Here is a 13282-nt window from a genome sequence, read left to right on the forward strand (position 1 = left end):
GTGTAAAATCTGTAGCATCCGTGTTGAATTTTGCGTCATATTTTATATGGAATGCTTTGTAGGAAATCTTATATGCGGATGTGCCTTTAAGTGATCGTCAGCAAAGCGCCATCCCTCATTAGGCAATGTTGCTTGATGGCAGCGGAGATAAATTATGTGTAATTATGGCAATGATTAAAGCCTGATTCGTCCTGGTCTTTGGGGCTTAACAGAGATATGTAACGTCAGTATTGGGCAGTGGGACCCCAGGGAGGGCTAAAGACTTCTCCGTTAGGGTCAGGAGGTCACAGGGTGCAGATTAAAACAAGGGGATTACTGTATTTAACGTTCTCCAACCTCATAACGTTCACACGCTACTGGTCAAATCACCCATTCCCCAGCTACTTACAATGGGGATAATGGCTGGTTATCGCGTGGAGAGGAGACTCTCCTGAAAGTCAACGCGGGAGCTGAAAAAAAAATTATAATTTTCAGTCATCAACCTCTTTTTCACCGAGTCAATTCAGTTTGTATTGACGTGATTTTGTCCGATATAAAAACAGCCTGTTGTGTCATCAAATCAGTGTCCAGGGGAAGCTCGCAGCAAACTGAGCTGTTTGTGTTGTACATGTGGCTGGACGGCAGGTCATATTATTTATGTCAAGCGCAGCAATTTATTACCAAGCGGCTATTGATTGGGTCCTCCTGACGCTGTCATGTAAATTCAAGAAGAATCATGGTCGGTCGGTAGCTGCACACACACAGATCCACACAAACGAGCACACACACACACCATTATGAAGCTGCTCAAAATTGCCCTTCATTCCTGTATTGGTTATACATCTTAACGCAGTAGCGTGTCACTCTGCCGGATCAGAGGAATCCATACAAGTCAGAGGTGCGTACTTGTCCTCTTTTTTTCTTTAAACTCTAAAATAAAAAAGCTTTGATATAGAATAAGCTTATGGCAGCATGATCATTCAACTCAGTTTGAGGTTAGGGGGGGGGGAAAAGACGTGCTGAACCTCTGGGGTCCTGTTAGGGGCAGTTTTACTCCAACTGGAGCCCGGAGAGCACTTGACTTGGCTGAGGTGAGATTGCCGCTGGGCAGAAGTCTTCAGGGCCTGCTTGTCCTTCTGATAGCTAGCCATGATAGATCAGCTGCTGTCCAGCCAGAATTACTCTCTTTCCTCTTTCTATCTCTCTCTTCCTCTTCCCCTCGTGCTCCGGTCCCCTTTTCGCTGCTGATCTCTTTCTCTCTTCCTTATCTGCCTCCTCTCTGGCCCGTATCTTCTCCTCTCTTTTATCCTCCATTTCTCTCTCTCGCTCTGTGTTGCCATTTTTTCCCTCTCCCTCCCTCTGTCTGCTCTGTTGTCTGATTGAGGGTGAGTTACGAGGGGGCTGCAGCTGGAGGGGGCCACCGTGCCTCGTAATTACATCTCTTTTTATTACCCGCGCTAATGGCCCTCGGGGAGAGGGAAACAATAATAAATTAATAGAATATGAACTCCAGCTCAACAGAAATCTACAGCATTTCATTTTGGACCGTCCTGCGCTCTGGCAGATGAAACGGTGCTCTGATTAATCTCCGCGAGGGGTCTGAAGCAGCCGTCTGTGGGTTTGGGCTGCCCCCTCCTGCTCACAGACGAGTGCTTTTGGGGAGATAAAGGGAGAGGTGATGGTTTTGGCTTCTTGACTTGCCTTGTTTTCGCCCTTTGAGCTATGAATAATGGTGTGCTGATGCAGTTAGTGGTCAGTTGCGTCACTCGAGTTCTGTCACCTATATTTATTTTGGTTCCTTATTGTAGATTGAACGGAATTTAAGTCATACAGGATAAAATATGTCACATCTGATCATTTTGAAAGTGAAAATCCCTTCGAGACGTTATATGAGCAGGGTGCTTAAGTCAAAGCGAACAAAGAAAAGCGCTGCATTGTTATTATCTCTGTACAGCTGCCACAAAGACTTCCAGACAGAAATGTTGCCGGTGCACTCAGCAGTGGAGTGGAAAAGGCCCTTCAAGCGCGGAGACAGGCCTCTCCGATTTGGTCAATATTGTGTCATGTTTGGTCAAACCCCGCCAAGGCAGCGGGCTGGAAATGAAGATGTAAATATTGATATTTCATTAGAGGAAATCACCCACTCCGACGGCACTTAACCGGGCCACCTTCAGAGTGCGGCGGCCGGAGCGCCGCGTGACCTGCGGAGTCGGGAAGTCACTTCATTACTCGATTAAATTGAGTGGAAAAAGGCGAGGCAACGACACGAGATCCCATTTGGAGCGATAATTTAGGCCCTGAAGAGAGGGGATGGAGCAGGGGGAAAAACACCACCTCTCCATCTCACAACACTGGATTAAATTCAAGGACTTTTAGCGTCAAAGGTAATTGCAGGCTGCTGGGCTGCATGTGTGCATATGGTTGAGAGGTGTCTGCTGTATCAGAACAACTCTAAAGCCTCTCCAGCACACCCTGAACAGGGCCTTCACACGGGCTGTCACATTGGGAGCAGCGCTTTAGTTCCGCTTCAGTCCTCCTTGGCATTAAAAGGCTAGACAAAGCCTCGCCTGTGATTGTGATGCCAACCTGATGCGGCAATCAGGACCACGTCCACGCTTGCATGACAATTTCCCTCCGGCCAGTCCACACTCTGTACAACTTAATGGCCACGTATGCAGACAAGGAAATAACACAACAAAAGATTTGAAGATGCAGTCTGGATATGTGTAATGGCACAGGCCTTCACAAAATATGGCTTATTGCCTCCGCTGATAATAGCCGAGTGCTTTGAGTGCTTTCGGCAGTTTGCTTTGTTGGGTCTAATTTGGGCTCTTCAGACCTCTGACCAGTCCAGCCGGGCTCCAGCACCTTTCTGTTAGCACTCTATTCTACTGACTATTGATTCCCCTTCAAAATGTGAAGGCCCTCACATTCTGATCACAATCTGTTAATTAATGTATCCTGCAGCTCTTCCCCTGCAGTGGTCATCACCACGATAAGGGAAATTGAACACTCAGGTACTACTCTCCCTGGCTCTTCTTTTCTCTCTGCCCGTCTCTCTCTCTCTCTCTCTTTCTTTTTCACTTCCTCATCATGCCTCTTGTTCTTCTCAACCTGTACATGTGTGTGTGTGTGTGTGTGTGTGTGTGTGTGTGGTGTCTTGGCAGGAGGAGATAAACATCAGGCCCAGCGAGATCATTTATATTTAAGAGAAAACGTGGGGAATAGGTGCGGTGAGCGCCCTGGTCAATACTGTAATCTATCGCCTCTTAATCGCGCAGTGGCAGCTAGCGTGGCAACAGCAAACTTGTAAAAGCAATCATATTAATCAGGGGCGGAGCTGAAGAGCCTAATATGCTGTCAGAATGGGCCGCCTGCAGGCACGCTGTGCAGGAGGAGGGGAGGTGGGAGGGGGGGGCTGTGCGGTTTATTGACAGCTGAAGGGTAGTACGAAGGGAAAAGGGATGTGATGGCTATCTGCTCCCCACTCTCTCTCTCCTCCTTTCTCTTTTTGCTTTTACCTTTTTTTAATTTGTTTGAGTTTCTCACAGCTCATCTTTCGGGGATCTAGCAGTTTGTTTTATTTAATGTTCTATTCTGAGCGTACGTAGAGGTGTTGAAGAGGGAAATGACAGTGGTTGGATGAGCCCGAGCCAATTTCAGCTCATCCAGCTGCTGTTGGAGAATGAGGCCCTCGGTTTAAGCAGGTCTTCAGGCTTGGTTTGAACCATGTGACCCCTGTGCTCACTCCATGTGGGCTTTTTTGTGTATGGATTTATGTGCATAGGTGTCACGATCTGCATGTGCACATGTGTCAGTTTGTTTTCCTGGTTTTGTGCATCCGTGCGTGTTGCCGCGCGTGTACGTACGTCCCTTCATCGCCTCTTCCCGCGACATGGTGCGTGTCATGTCCTCAACCCCTCCAATGAGAATGTGTCTCGGCGCTAATCCCCCGCACACCAATAGAGGTGTGACAGGATACAAGGGGTAACCACATGGCTTTGTGTTTCCCAGACCTTTGCACCGATTTACTGTCCTCACTTACAGTAAAGCCCGCTCAAGTGCTCTGACACCCGGCTTCAAAGAGGACCTTCCACTGTGCATTTAAAATTAAACACCGCTCGCTAACATGTGCCTCGGCGTGTACCCCGGGCTACCGGGGCTTGACAAGTTGTGTTTAGTTTACTGATTGAGTCAAAGTGCCGTCTGTTCTTTCACTTTAAAATACTTTCTTTTACTTTTTAAAGCTCTCTAATGAAAGATGGCTGAATCATGGAAGAGGCCCAAATATGCATGTTTGATCCTCAAAGTTTCCCTTCCTCTATCCCTCCAGGCTTTTCCTCTCTCTCTCTGGGAGACCAGATGAGTTTACTGCAGAGCGCCTGGATGGAGATCCTCATCCTCAGCATCGTGTTCCGCTCGCTGCCGTACGAGGACGAGTTGGTGTACGCCGAGGACTACATCATGGACGAGGAGCACTCGCGGCTGACGGGCCTGCTCGACCTCTACGTCTCCATCCTGCAGCTGGTCCGCAAATACAAGAAGCTCAAAGTGGAGAAGGAGGAGTTCGTCACCCTCAAGGCCATCGCGCTCGCCAACTCAGGTGAGGAGTCTCCGGCACACCGACGCATCATAAATAACATTCAGGTGTCATGGTTTTCCATTGAGGCGAGTTTTATGTGCATGGGAGAAAAGCCTTGATAAAAAAAAAGTTAAATTATTTATTTATTTAAATTTATAAAACACTTTCATTGTTGTGAAAAGTATTTAAACATCAAAACAATTGTGTTAATAATTTTATAATAATTGCTCTAATAAATAATTAAATAAATTTAATAAATTAATTATTAAATAAATAATTAAAATTAATATTTTTTAAACATTTATAATTTAGAGTTACTTTCAAAGGAACAAACCTGTCCCAAAGCAGTCATTGGTTTGCTTGATATTATCCCTTTTATTTTCATGATTTAATTTAATTTTTTTAAAGAAAACATCTGAATATTCCCACTCAGTTATTCTAATAAATGTTGTAAAAGCATGATTGCATTAGGTGAAATATAACAAATTTTGTAGATTTTTTTTCACAATAAATAAAAACAAAAGTAAATGGCACTTTTGACTAACGATAAGTAAAGCTTTTAGCATTTTTATTCTAGTGAAATAACAAATTAATATGCACACAATATATGAAGAATACACTTAAGTTGTACCGTTCAAGTGTATTACTCACTCCGATTATGTCCCTTTCAGACAGTGTAATATTCAGGAACAGTACGGTATCGTCTGACACAGTTTCAGAAATGACATTTCTGAGTTTTTCCGGAGTTTTCCGGTGTAACCTTTAGTTTGGAGCGTGAGATGGAGAGATGGAGAGAGGATAAGGGCAGTATATGGGAAAGAGGGATGGAGGAGTGAGCTGCTTTTTTTTTAATTGAACACCTTCCATGTTGTGGTATTTCTTCAGCTCTCCCCTCTCGTTCTCCATCTCCATAACAGTAGCTGCAGGGCACAGCAGCCACGGGAGATAAATTTAGCATTTCATTAGGAGCACAGGGGCTGTCAATAAAATGTGTTAAGTCGAATGGAATGAGTATCAGGGAGTGATGGGCCTCGTTTGTTCCGACGCGTAGACGGCACGCCGCTATTGACAGGCTCCTTTTGAGGAGGCAGGACCCGTCCCAGCTCTGATCAATGCACGCCTGGGTCACTGGGCCGCTTTCCCTTGTTTTGTCCGGGGCTGAAAAATGAAAATGCTGATGGTGGGGCTTTGCTTTCAGACAACAGAGCTTTGGTGGGGAGGAGAGGAGAGATGGGGGTCGAGGAGGAGGAGGGTGTCCGGAGTGTTAGAACAAGGTCTCTGGGAGATCGCTCTCCCGGGAGCCCCCTCGGTCTGACAGCTGTGAAAATTCATAGCGATTGATTTTGTAATTAGCAGTTTATCAATCGGATCGACGTGGGCTCACTGATGGATTGCGAGGAAATTGTTTCTTCAAAGTTGTTTTTTTAAGTCTACCCCTCCTCCAAGGACTACATGCTCGCCGTCTCCTGCCCTCTTTTCCCGCCCATCTGTTGAGATGTCTCCATCTCTCTCTTTATTTTCTCCTCTTATTTTTTTCCCCTCGCTGCAAAACATTCAATTACAGCAGGTTCAAATCAGGTTTATTGCTAAAACGTGTTTGCAAGCGTGAAAAATGGAAGAAAATACGAGTTTGATTTGTGAAAATGCAGCTTGTTAGGTTGTGAATCCAGCCTCTGTGAAAAGAACAAGAGATAATTATGTCACACCACATCCCTTTTTTTTTCTTTTTTGCCTTTTGTTCTTCCATCGTCCCTCCCTCTCACCTCCCTCCCCCCTCTCACATTCACTTTACAAAACGACCTACTTCATTTCACCACTGTGGATTTGAAAACCGTCAGGGTGAGAAATGTCTCAAGGTCTTGGGAATACAGTTGTTCCAGTCAATGAATTTGGGGCGAAGTCTGAAATCTGTTTTGCCTTTTATTGTCCCGTGCGGTAAAATATGCAGCGCCAAGGTGAGACGAGTCAGGCAGCCAATGACATGCCGCCGCCGGAGTGCCAGACACCGGTTAACCAGTGAGAGGAACCGCGACCCCGGACTGTCCCTGAGAGAGAGGCTAGGGGATAGAAAGAGAGGCGAGAATGAGAGGGGAGTGCTGTAACATGATGTACAGTAAAAAACGGTGGCAGTGTAGCGAAACGTTATAGGAGCGAAGAACACCGGAGAGAAGCCAGACTGAAACTGTAGACCGCTCTAAAACTGGCCTGGAGGTGGGAGAGATCTGGGCTGACTGGAGCTCAGAGAGGCACCGTTTTTGCTCGGTACAATATAGAAAGACATTTTTTGAATATAGACAAATAACACTAAACATTTAAAGGGAAATTTAAGTTTGCCAGTTTTAACTGCTATACTTAGATGACTGCTTTTATCAAATAAAGCCTTTAGTATTTGTTTTCCCTCCACTCTGATGGTCAGAAACTCCCTCGAGGGGAGAAGGAAGAAAATTAATTGAAAGGAAGTGTTGGATTCATCTCAGGCTTGTTTATGGCGTCCAATTCTCTAATGGAGCCCCTTTCTTTTCCTTGTTTTTTTGTTCGTAAACAATCTGTCCTTTGGAACAGTGAGGTGTTTAATGTGTACTCGCTCAGAAGAGATTGGGTGCTATTCATGCCATTGTTGCTGGAGGATAACATTGATTTTCAGTCTCGCTGGTCAAGGGCCGTATGAATATCCCACCCGGTCCTCCAAAGACTAAATAAATAAATAAATGAAATAAAGCAGATGTTTTTTTCTTTTTTATGATGTATTCTTTATCTTGTCAGGGTGTGAGTTATACTGATAATGTGTTCCCTGCCTTACTGCTAGTGACAGAGCGGTAAAGATCAATCATGAGATTAAATTTAGTTTTAGAAAATTCCATTTCCCATCGCTCCTGTTATATTACCGCTGTCTCAAACTACATTTCTTACAAGTTACTTTTTTCCTTCTTGTCAAAAATTGAAAATCCATCAATCTTCACACTCCTTTCTCTGCTCTCATCAGACTCCATGCACATAGAGGACATGGAGGCGGTCCAGAAGCTTCAGGACGCTCTCCACGAGGCCCTGCAGGACTTCGAGAGCGGCCAGCACCAGGAGGACCCGCGGCGGGCGGGCAAGCTGCTCATGACCCTGCCTCTGCTGCGGCAGACGGCCACCAAGGCGGTGCAGCACTTTTACAGCATCAAGGTGCAGGGAAAGGTGCCCATGCACAAACTGTTCCTGGAGATGCTGGAGGCCAAGGTCTGATCGGAGGGTGGCGGATCGGCCACGGCGATGGCGGAGGGCTGCGTTAGCGATACAGAAAGTGACTTGAACCAAGGCGGCGGGTACTCAGGAGAAGGAGACCCCCACTGACTGTGCTATAGGCAAGAGAGAGACTGACCTCTCTCGCTCCTCATCCTCCTCCTCCTGGGACACTAATTAAAAAAGAAATGCAAAACTTGGTTATTAGTATAAATATAAAAATGATGCAGATTAATTTAAAATATATAAGAAATACTATGTACAGTAATAATTTTTTTTGGTTTTTGTTAATTGTCAGTGCTGTATATGAAGAAGGACCCCCTCTGCCCCTCAGCATCTTCAGAATAAGTAGTTGCCAGTTCTTGATAACAAGATAAAGAGGTTTCTTTTTTTTTTCAGAGAACTAAAAGTTCCTTAAAATTTGTTCTGAAGACAGCAGAGGTGTCAACAACCATAAACAGACTCACTTGTCTCACAGCTGTGTTTTTTTTCCTGGACTTGACCAGGACGTGTATATATTTATTAATGGAAGACTGAGTGTACAGTTCAAAGTCTGGTGAACTTGGTGGCCATTTTCTCTTGTTCTCCTCCTGGAAAAAAAATGAACTAAAATTGTTACCTAAATGTGAACTCTTTATCAGTTTAAATGTCCTTGGATATACCTCTCAAGAGCAGTAAGCCGTGTGATCTTTGTGGATCTGTCTCAGACTGGAAGACTTGCTGGTCCCATGTTTAACCAAACTAGCATAGGCAGGTACAAGTAGTCAGTTGTCTTATTCTGTAGTAACTCAGCAATAAAAGGGAGCTGTGGGGAATCTTTCATGTGCTTTTCAATGCTGCTGTTGCTAGAAGACCATGCCTGTGTATCCCAGTCCCACCAGTGGGACACACCGCTGCACCGCTGCTGCACACTAGTGTCCCTCCTCTCCTTGTGGTGGTTTGTGTCGGTGCTGTTTCATGTAACCCATTGAACTCCAAATTTGGTCGTTGATTTAAGCCCATGGAAATTGCCACTTGGCATGCAAATAGATGACCTGATTCGGGGCTAGGTGAAAGATGATCAGCGCGTTTGCCGTGGCGGTATCAAAGGATTTATGCTGAGTGGCAGAAGTCCAGGAGATTCCTTGTTCAAACAATCAGAGGCCCATATGTCAGCCGCTCTATTTTGGGCCCCTTTAAGCCCGTGGCAGAGTCATCCCACACACAGGGAGCAAGGTGCCCAGCATCTGCTCTCACCATTTTAGACACCTCCCGTCTTTTAATAGCCGTGCCTGCATTTATAGAGCTTCGACCAAACAGAGGTAAATGGCAGGTGCAGAGCGGGAGTGGTGGCACTTCACACTGGGTTTATTTTTAACCCAGCGGGAGGTTGTTGTCTGCGCGGCCTCCCTCCAGGAGTACACGTGGAACACTTCTTCTTGACCTCATGTTGACACAGTGGCCAGTGCAGAGTAACACCCTTCCCACCGAAGGCAGGCAGGCATCCGCGAGGAGATCTCGGGATGTCCAAGCATGTGAATAGCTATGCAAGAAACAGTGATCTGTGGTGGGAGAGAGAGATCTCGGGCTCCCTTCTCCCTGTGTTTAGCTACCATTACGCTGGTTGGGAGTAATACTGTCCAGTCCAGCAGAGCCGCTCGTCTCCATGTGAGGGAGAACATGTTGGACGTGAACGCTTATACTACTGAAGGATTTTATGTGATGTGATAAATTGTGGCGCTGTCACAATAATATGATACTGTGATCAAAGGAATCCCTGACATTGCAGCAGGGTAGAGTTGCCGCCATGCTTGCGATATCAATGGCTAGCACTGATCCAGCGGCCGGCATGCCTTTTATACAGCAGCCTGATTGGCCACGTACCGGAGGGACGACCACCCACTCCAGCACCCAATCACCCCCAACTTGAACTAGCCGCTGTCCAGTTAACAAGCTCCACTGTAGAGGGTGACGATAGAACTTGTGCTATTTCACTGTTGTGCAATGCAACAGGGACCAATTCTGACTGGAACCATGCTAAAAGCATGCTTTTACTTGGATTTGGGAGAATTTGTACGCTATCAAGTGACATATTCTAAATCCCTCTAATCAGAAACATGTATCCTGTATAGCAGAAGAACTATATTTGATTTGCTCCACTGATTAAAAAAAAACAAACTTTTGTGCTTGTTTCAATAAAAGTGCAGCATAAATGAAAACTTTTGCAGAAAATCTTTACAACTAGAATTTTGTAGTGGCCCAAGATGATCAGCCATAAGAATCGTAATAACGGGAGTCCTGTCATCTCCCTTTTTTTTCTTTTTACCTTGCAATATGGCACTGTAAAAGAGAACATGTCTTACATTACAAGCTGTGTCTAAGTGTGTAAATATATCAGCGTCAATAAAGTAGGTTGCCGAAATACCATTGAAAATAAAGTATGCAGCGCCCTGCTGACTACTACCTCATTATCACATTGTCAATATTTCTCTGATTCAACATGTTCTGCTCTTTATCATCCTCACACGTCTGTGACATACCTGAGCCATCCATGTTTTTATCAAAAAAACTGTTTCTCTCCCTCAGTGCTCCTGCCAAAATATTTGTAATTGTAGTTACCGATCTTCTCTTCCCACTCATTCTTCATAGATCTGTTTGTAAAAGTAAAGCATGCTTCACGTTGACCACACGACTTGGCCATCAGTGGGTGTGACGCCCCATTTTGGTTACTAAGCGGGTATGTGTTTTTATGAACATCAATGTGTCAGAATTGGTCCCTTGATGATAAATTGCGGACGGGGGCAGGTAACTGATTTCCTGCTTCTGTGCTATGAGTATTTATGGTGTGAAATATATCATTTGGCAATGGTGTACATTGATATCTCTGATCGTTGAATCACCAATATCTGTGTAACTTTTACGTTTTGATTTTCAAAAAGGTAAAGGATCAATGAATTAAATACTACCTGAACTCTGTGATTATTTTGTGTTCGAACTAAAAATCTGTTGAAGTGCAAATTACTAAGAAGAACAGTTTTATAGATCATTTTCAACCAGTACAAGCCAATGATGTTTAAGGTAACAGCTTTTAAACAAGATAATAGCTGCTAACACAATGACAATGCTAATATGCTGACAATCAATCTCGAAACCCGTCGGCGAGTTGAGAGACGACGTGTACGACCAGATTGTTCCACAAGTAGCCAGTTTACAAGCTAATTTTAAACCAATAAAAAGCGAAATCATCGTCAGACAATAGCCGGTGGGTTCCCAGACTGCATTTCGGCCAATGCGTTCCGCCTCTTTTGCTCTCCATATGCACTGTTTACCTGTATTCAACCAAAGCTTGCAATGCTCAAACGTGATTGGTCAATACTACTCGAACTACATACGGAAACCAGAACGCTTCCGATGCTAAAATCGTGTCTCGTTGTCTACAGATTGTACATGTGCATGCAGAATCTGTTTAGAGAGACGTTTAGTAGGTATAATGTTCAACATGCTAATATTTGCTATTGAGCATAAAACACAGCTGATGCTAATGGGAACGCTATTAGTTTTGCAGGTATTTGGTTATAAACCAAAGTATTGGACAAATTGAAATGATGACATGATGAAAGTGCTCAAGGAACAATTCATCCTGAGGGGAACATGAATGTGTGTAGCCAACCAAACTTCCTGGCAATCCATCGAATAGCTTTAAGACATATCACTAAAAACAAAAAATGTCAACCACATAGTAGCGGTAGAGAAAAAGTCAAGGGATCACCAAGTCATTTAGATACATCTGGGAACCATGAATGTCTGTACAAAAGGTTTGCACCAATATTTCTGTTAGATGTTGAGATATTTCACAGGATATGTGAACATTTGTTACCTACTGGTGGTGCTACAGGAAAAGTCATTTTGATACATCATCTGGGGACCATGAATCACTGTACAAATCTCCTGCCAATCCATCTAATGGTCTTTAAGGGCGTTTTCACAAGCCATACTCCGTTTGGCTGGTCCGAATCAGAGTGAAATTGATACTTTTGGTTCGTTTTCTATTTAGTCTGGTTCGGTTTCACAGTGCACAAATTTAAAGTGGTCCAAATAAAAAAATTATTTGCAGAGGGGCATATACGAAGGAATGACTATCTTTTTCGTCTCAAGAGCTGCAACTTCTATAAAGGGGATCGGGAACTCGGAAACTGTCGAAGTTTTTTCATTTTGACTCGGCACTGATCTACTGTGGTACGAATCACTTCTCCTCCAGTTTATCTCCAATGATTTTATAAATGTCAATATTTTTGTAGACTTTATTGATCATATTCTTTATGTTCTCTCGCAAACATTGGTCTTCTGCAGAAGTCCAGGTCAGTCCTCTCCCACTCATGTTAACCTGTCGTTTACCTGTGTTCATCTCAACAAAAGCAGCCTTGGACCGGTTGTTTTGGTCCGTACCACAGTACAACTACTGCGTTCACAACTGCCCAAACAAACCGCAGCAGAGTTTGATTAAAACGGACCAAATTTCAATCAGAATCAAGTTAATGAACCAACCATCAGATCGATATTTCCATCCCTCGAACTAAAAAAAAACAATAATTATTGTAAGAGAAACAACTATTGTACTACACACATCTGCTCTTTACTGTGTTTACCACAGTATAGTGTTTCTACTTAGTCATTCACCCAGTAGAGCAACCCTTACTCTAACCCTGCCCTCTGCTCAGTGTGTTTACCCATTCTACTATAGCCAGTCTCACACACACACACACACACACACATTGACTGACTGGGAGTTCAGCGATGGGACAGAACAAAGAGCAGACCAGAGCTCCCAGCAGACCACAGACGGGTGGCGGTAAGCGAGGCAAGCCAGTCGAAGATCCACGCAGGCCACCCAACCATCCATCCAGCCATCAACCGCAGCCACTGCAGGGCCAGGAGCTGTTGAAAATGGATCCGTCACAGGAAACAGGCAGACAGACACGCTAACGCTGATGGAGGTGGGGGGGATGCGAGGGGCTGTAGCTCCATTATTTCAGGAAGCTGATATTCCAGGGAGTTAAAGTATTCCCTTCTCTATATAATTATAAGAGCCAATTTCCCTTTTTGAAATAATGTCTTGCTAACCAATTAATTGTAATAATCCTCTTCGTGGAAACAACGGCGTCACAAGACGGGATGACTTGAGGATGAGAGGAAAAGAAAAAGGAGATCTGGAGGCCCCACGCAAATAAAATGTAGAGCACGGTTGCCGGGTGCAGTGTTTTTAAAAGCAATGTGCTTCTCGTTTCTCATGCAAATCGTCCCGGTTGGACCAGATATGGCCGTCAATAAGTTTCCCACAGATACAGTAGCAAGGCAATCATTTACCTCCATTGACAGGTCAAAACACCTTTCATTAGAGTTACGAGGCATCTCATCAAGATGCGGCCCCGCTCGCAGCTGTATGACTGCTGTGTATTGCTTAAGTGTGTTTCATTATTCCCAAAGCAACGTTGATGATGGTGAGGGAAAGGATTACAC

The 13282-nt window shown here is 44.5% G+C and overlaps 1 protein-coding gene across 10 annotated transcripts in view; it reads left to right on the top strand.

Moving 5' to 3' along the window:
* Window positions 1-10728, top strand: part of esrrb (estrogen-related receptor beta) — a 47620-nt gene extending 36892 nt beyond the window's left edge. For all 10 annotated transcript variants that reach the window (XM_074661585.1, XM_074661587.1, XM_074661586.1 and 7 more), the window contains 2 exons: window positions 4313-4582; window positions 7545-10728. In XM_074661585.1, coding sequence (XP_074517686.1) covers window positions 4313-4582; window positions 7545-7789 — 515 coding nt within the window. In that variant the 3' untranslated portion in view covers window positions 7790-10728. The remainder of the gene's footprint in view (window positions 1-4312; window positions 4583-7544) is intronic.
* Window positions 10729-13282: the final 2554 nt, after the last annotated feature.

Source organism: Sebastes fasciatus, chromosome 15 (genome assembly GCF_043250625.1).
Source record: "Sebastes fasciatus isolate fSebFas1 chromosome 15, fSebFas1.pri, whole genome shotgun sequence".
Classification (NCBI taxonomy): Eukaryota; Metazoa; Chordata; class Actinopteri; order Perciformes; family Sebastidae; genus Sebastes; species Sebastes fasciatus.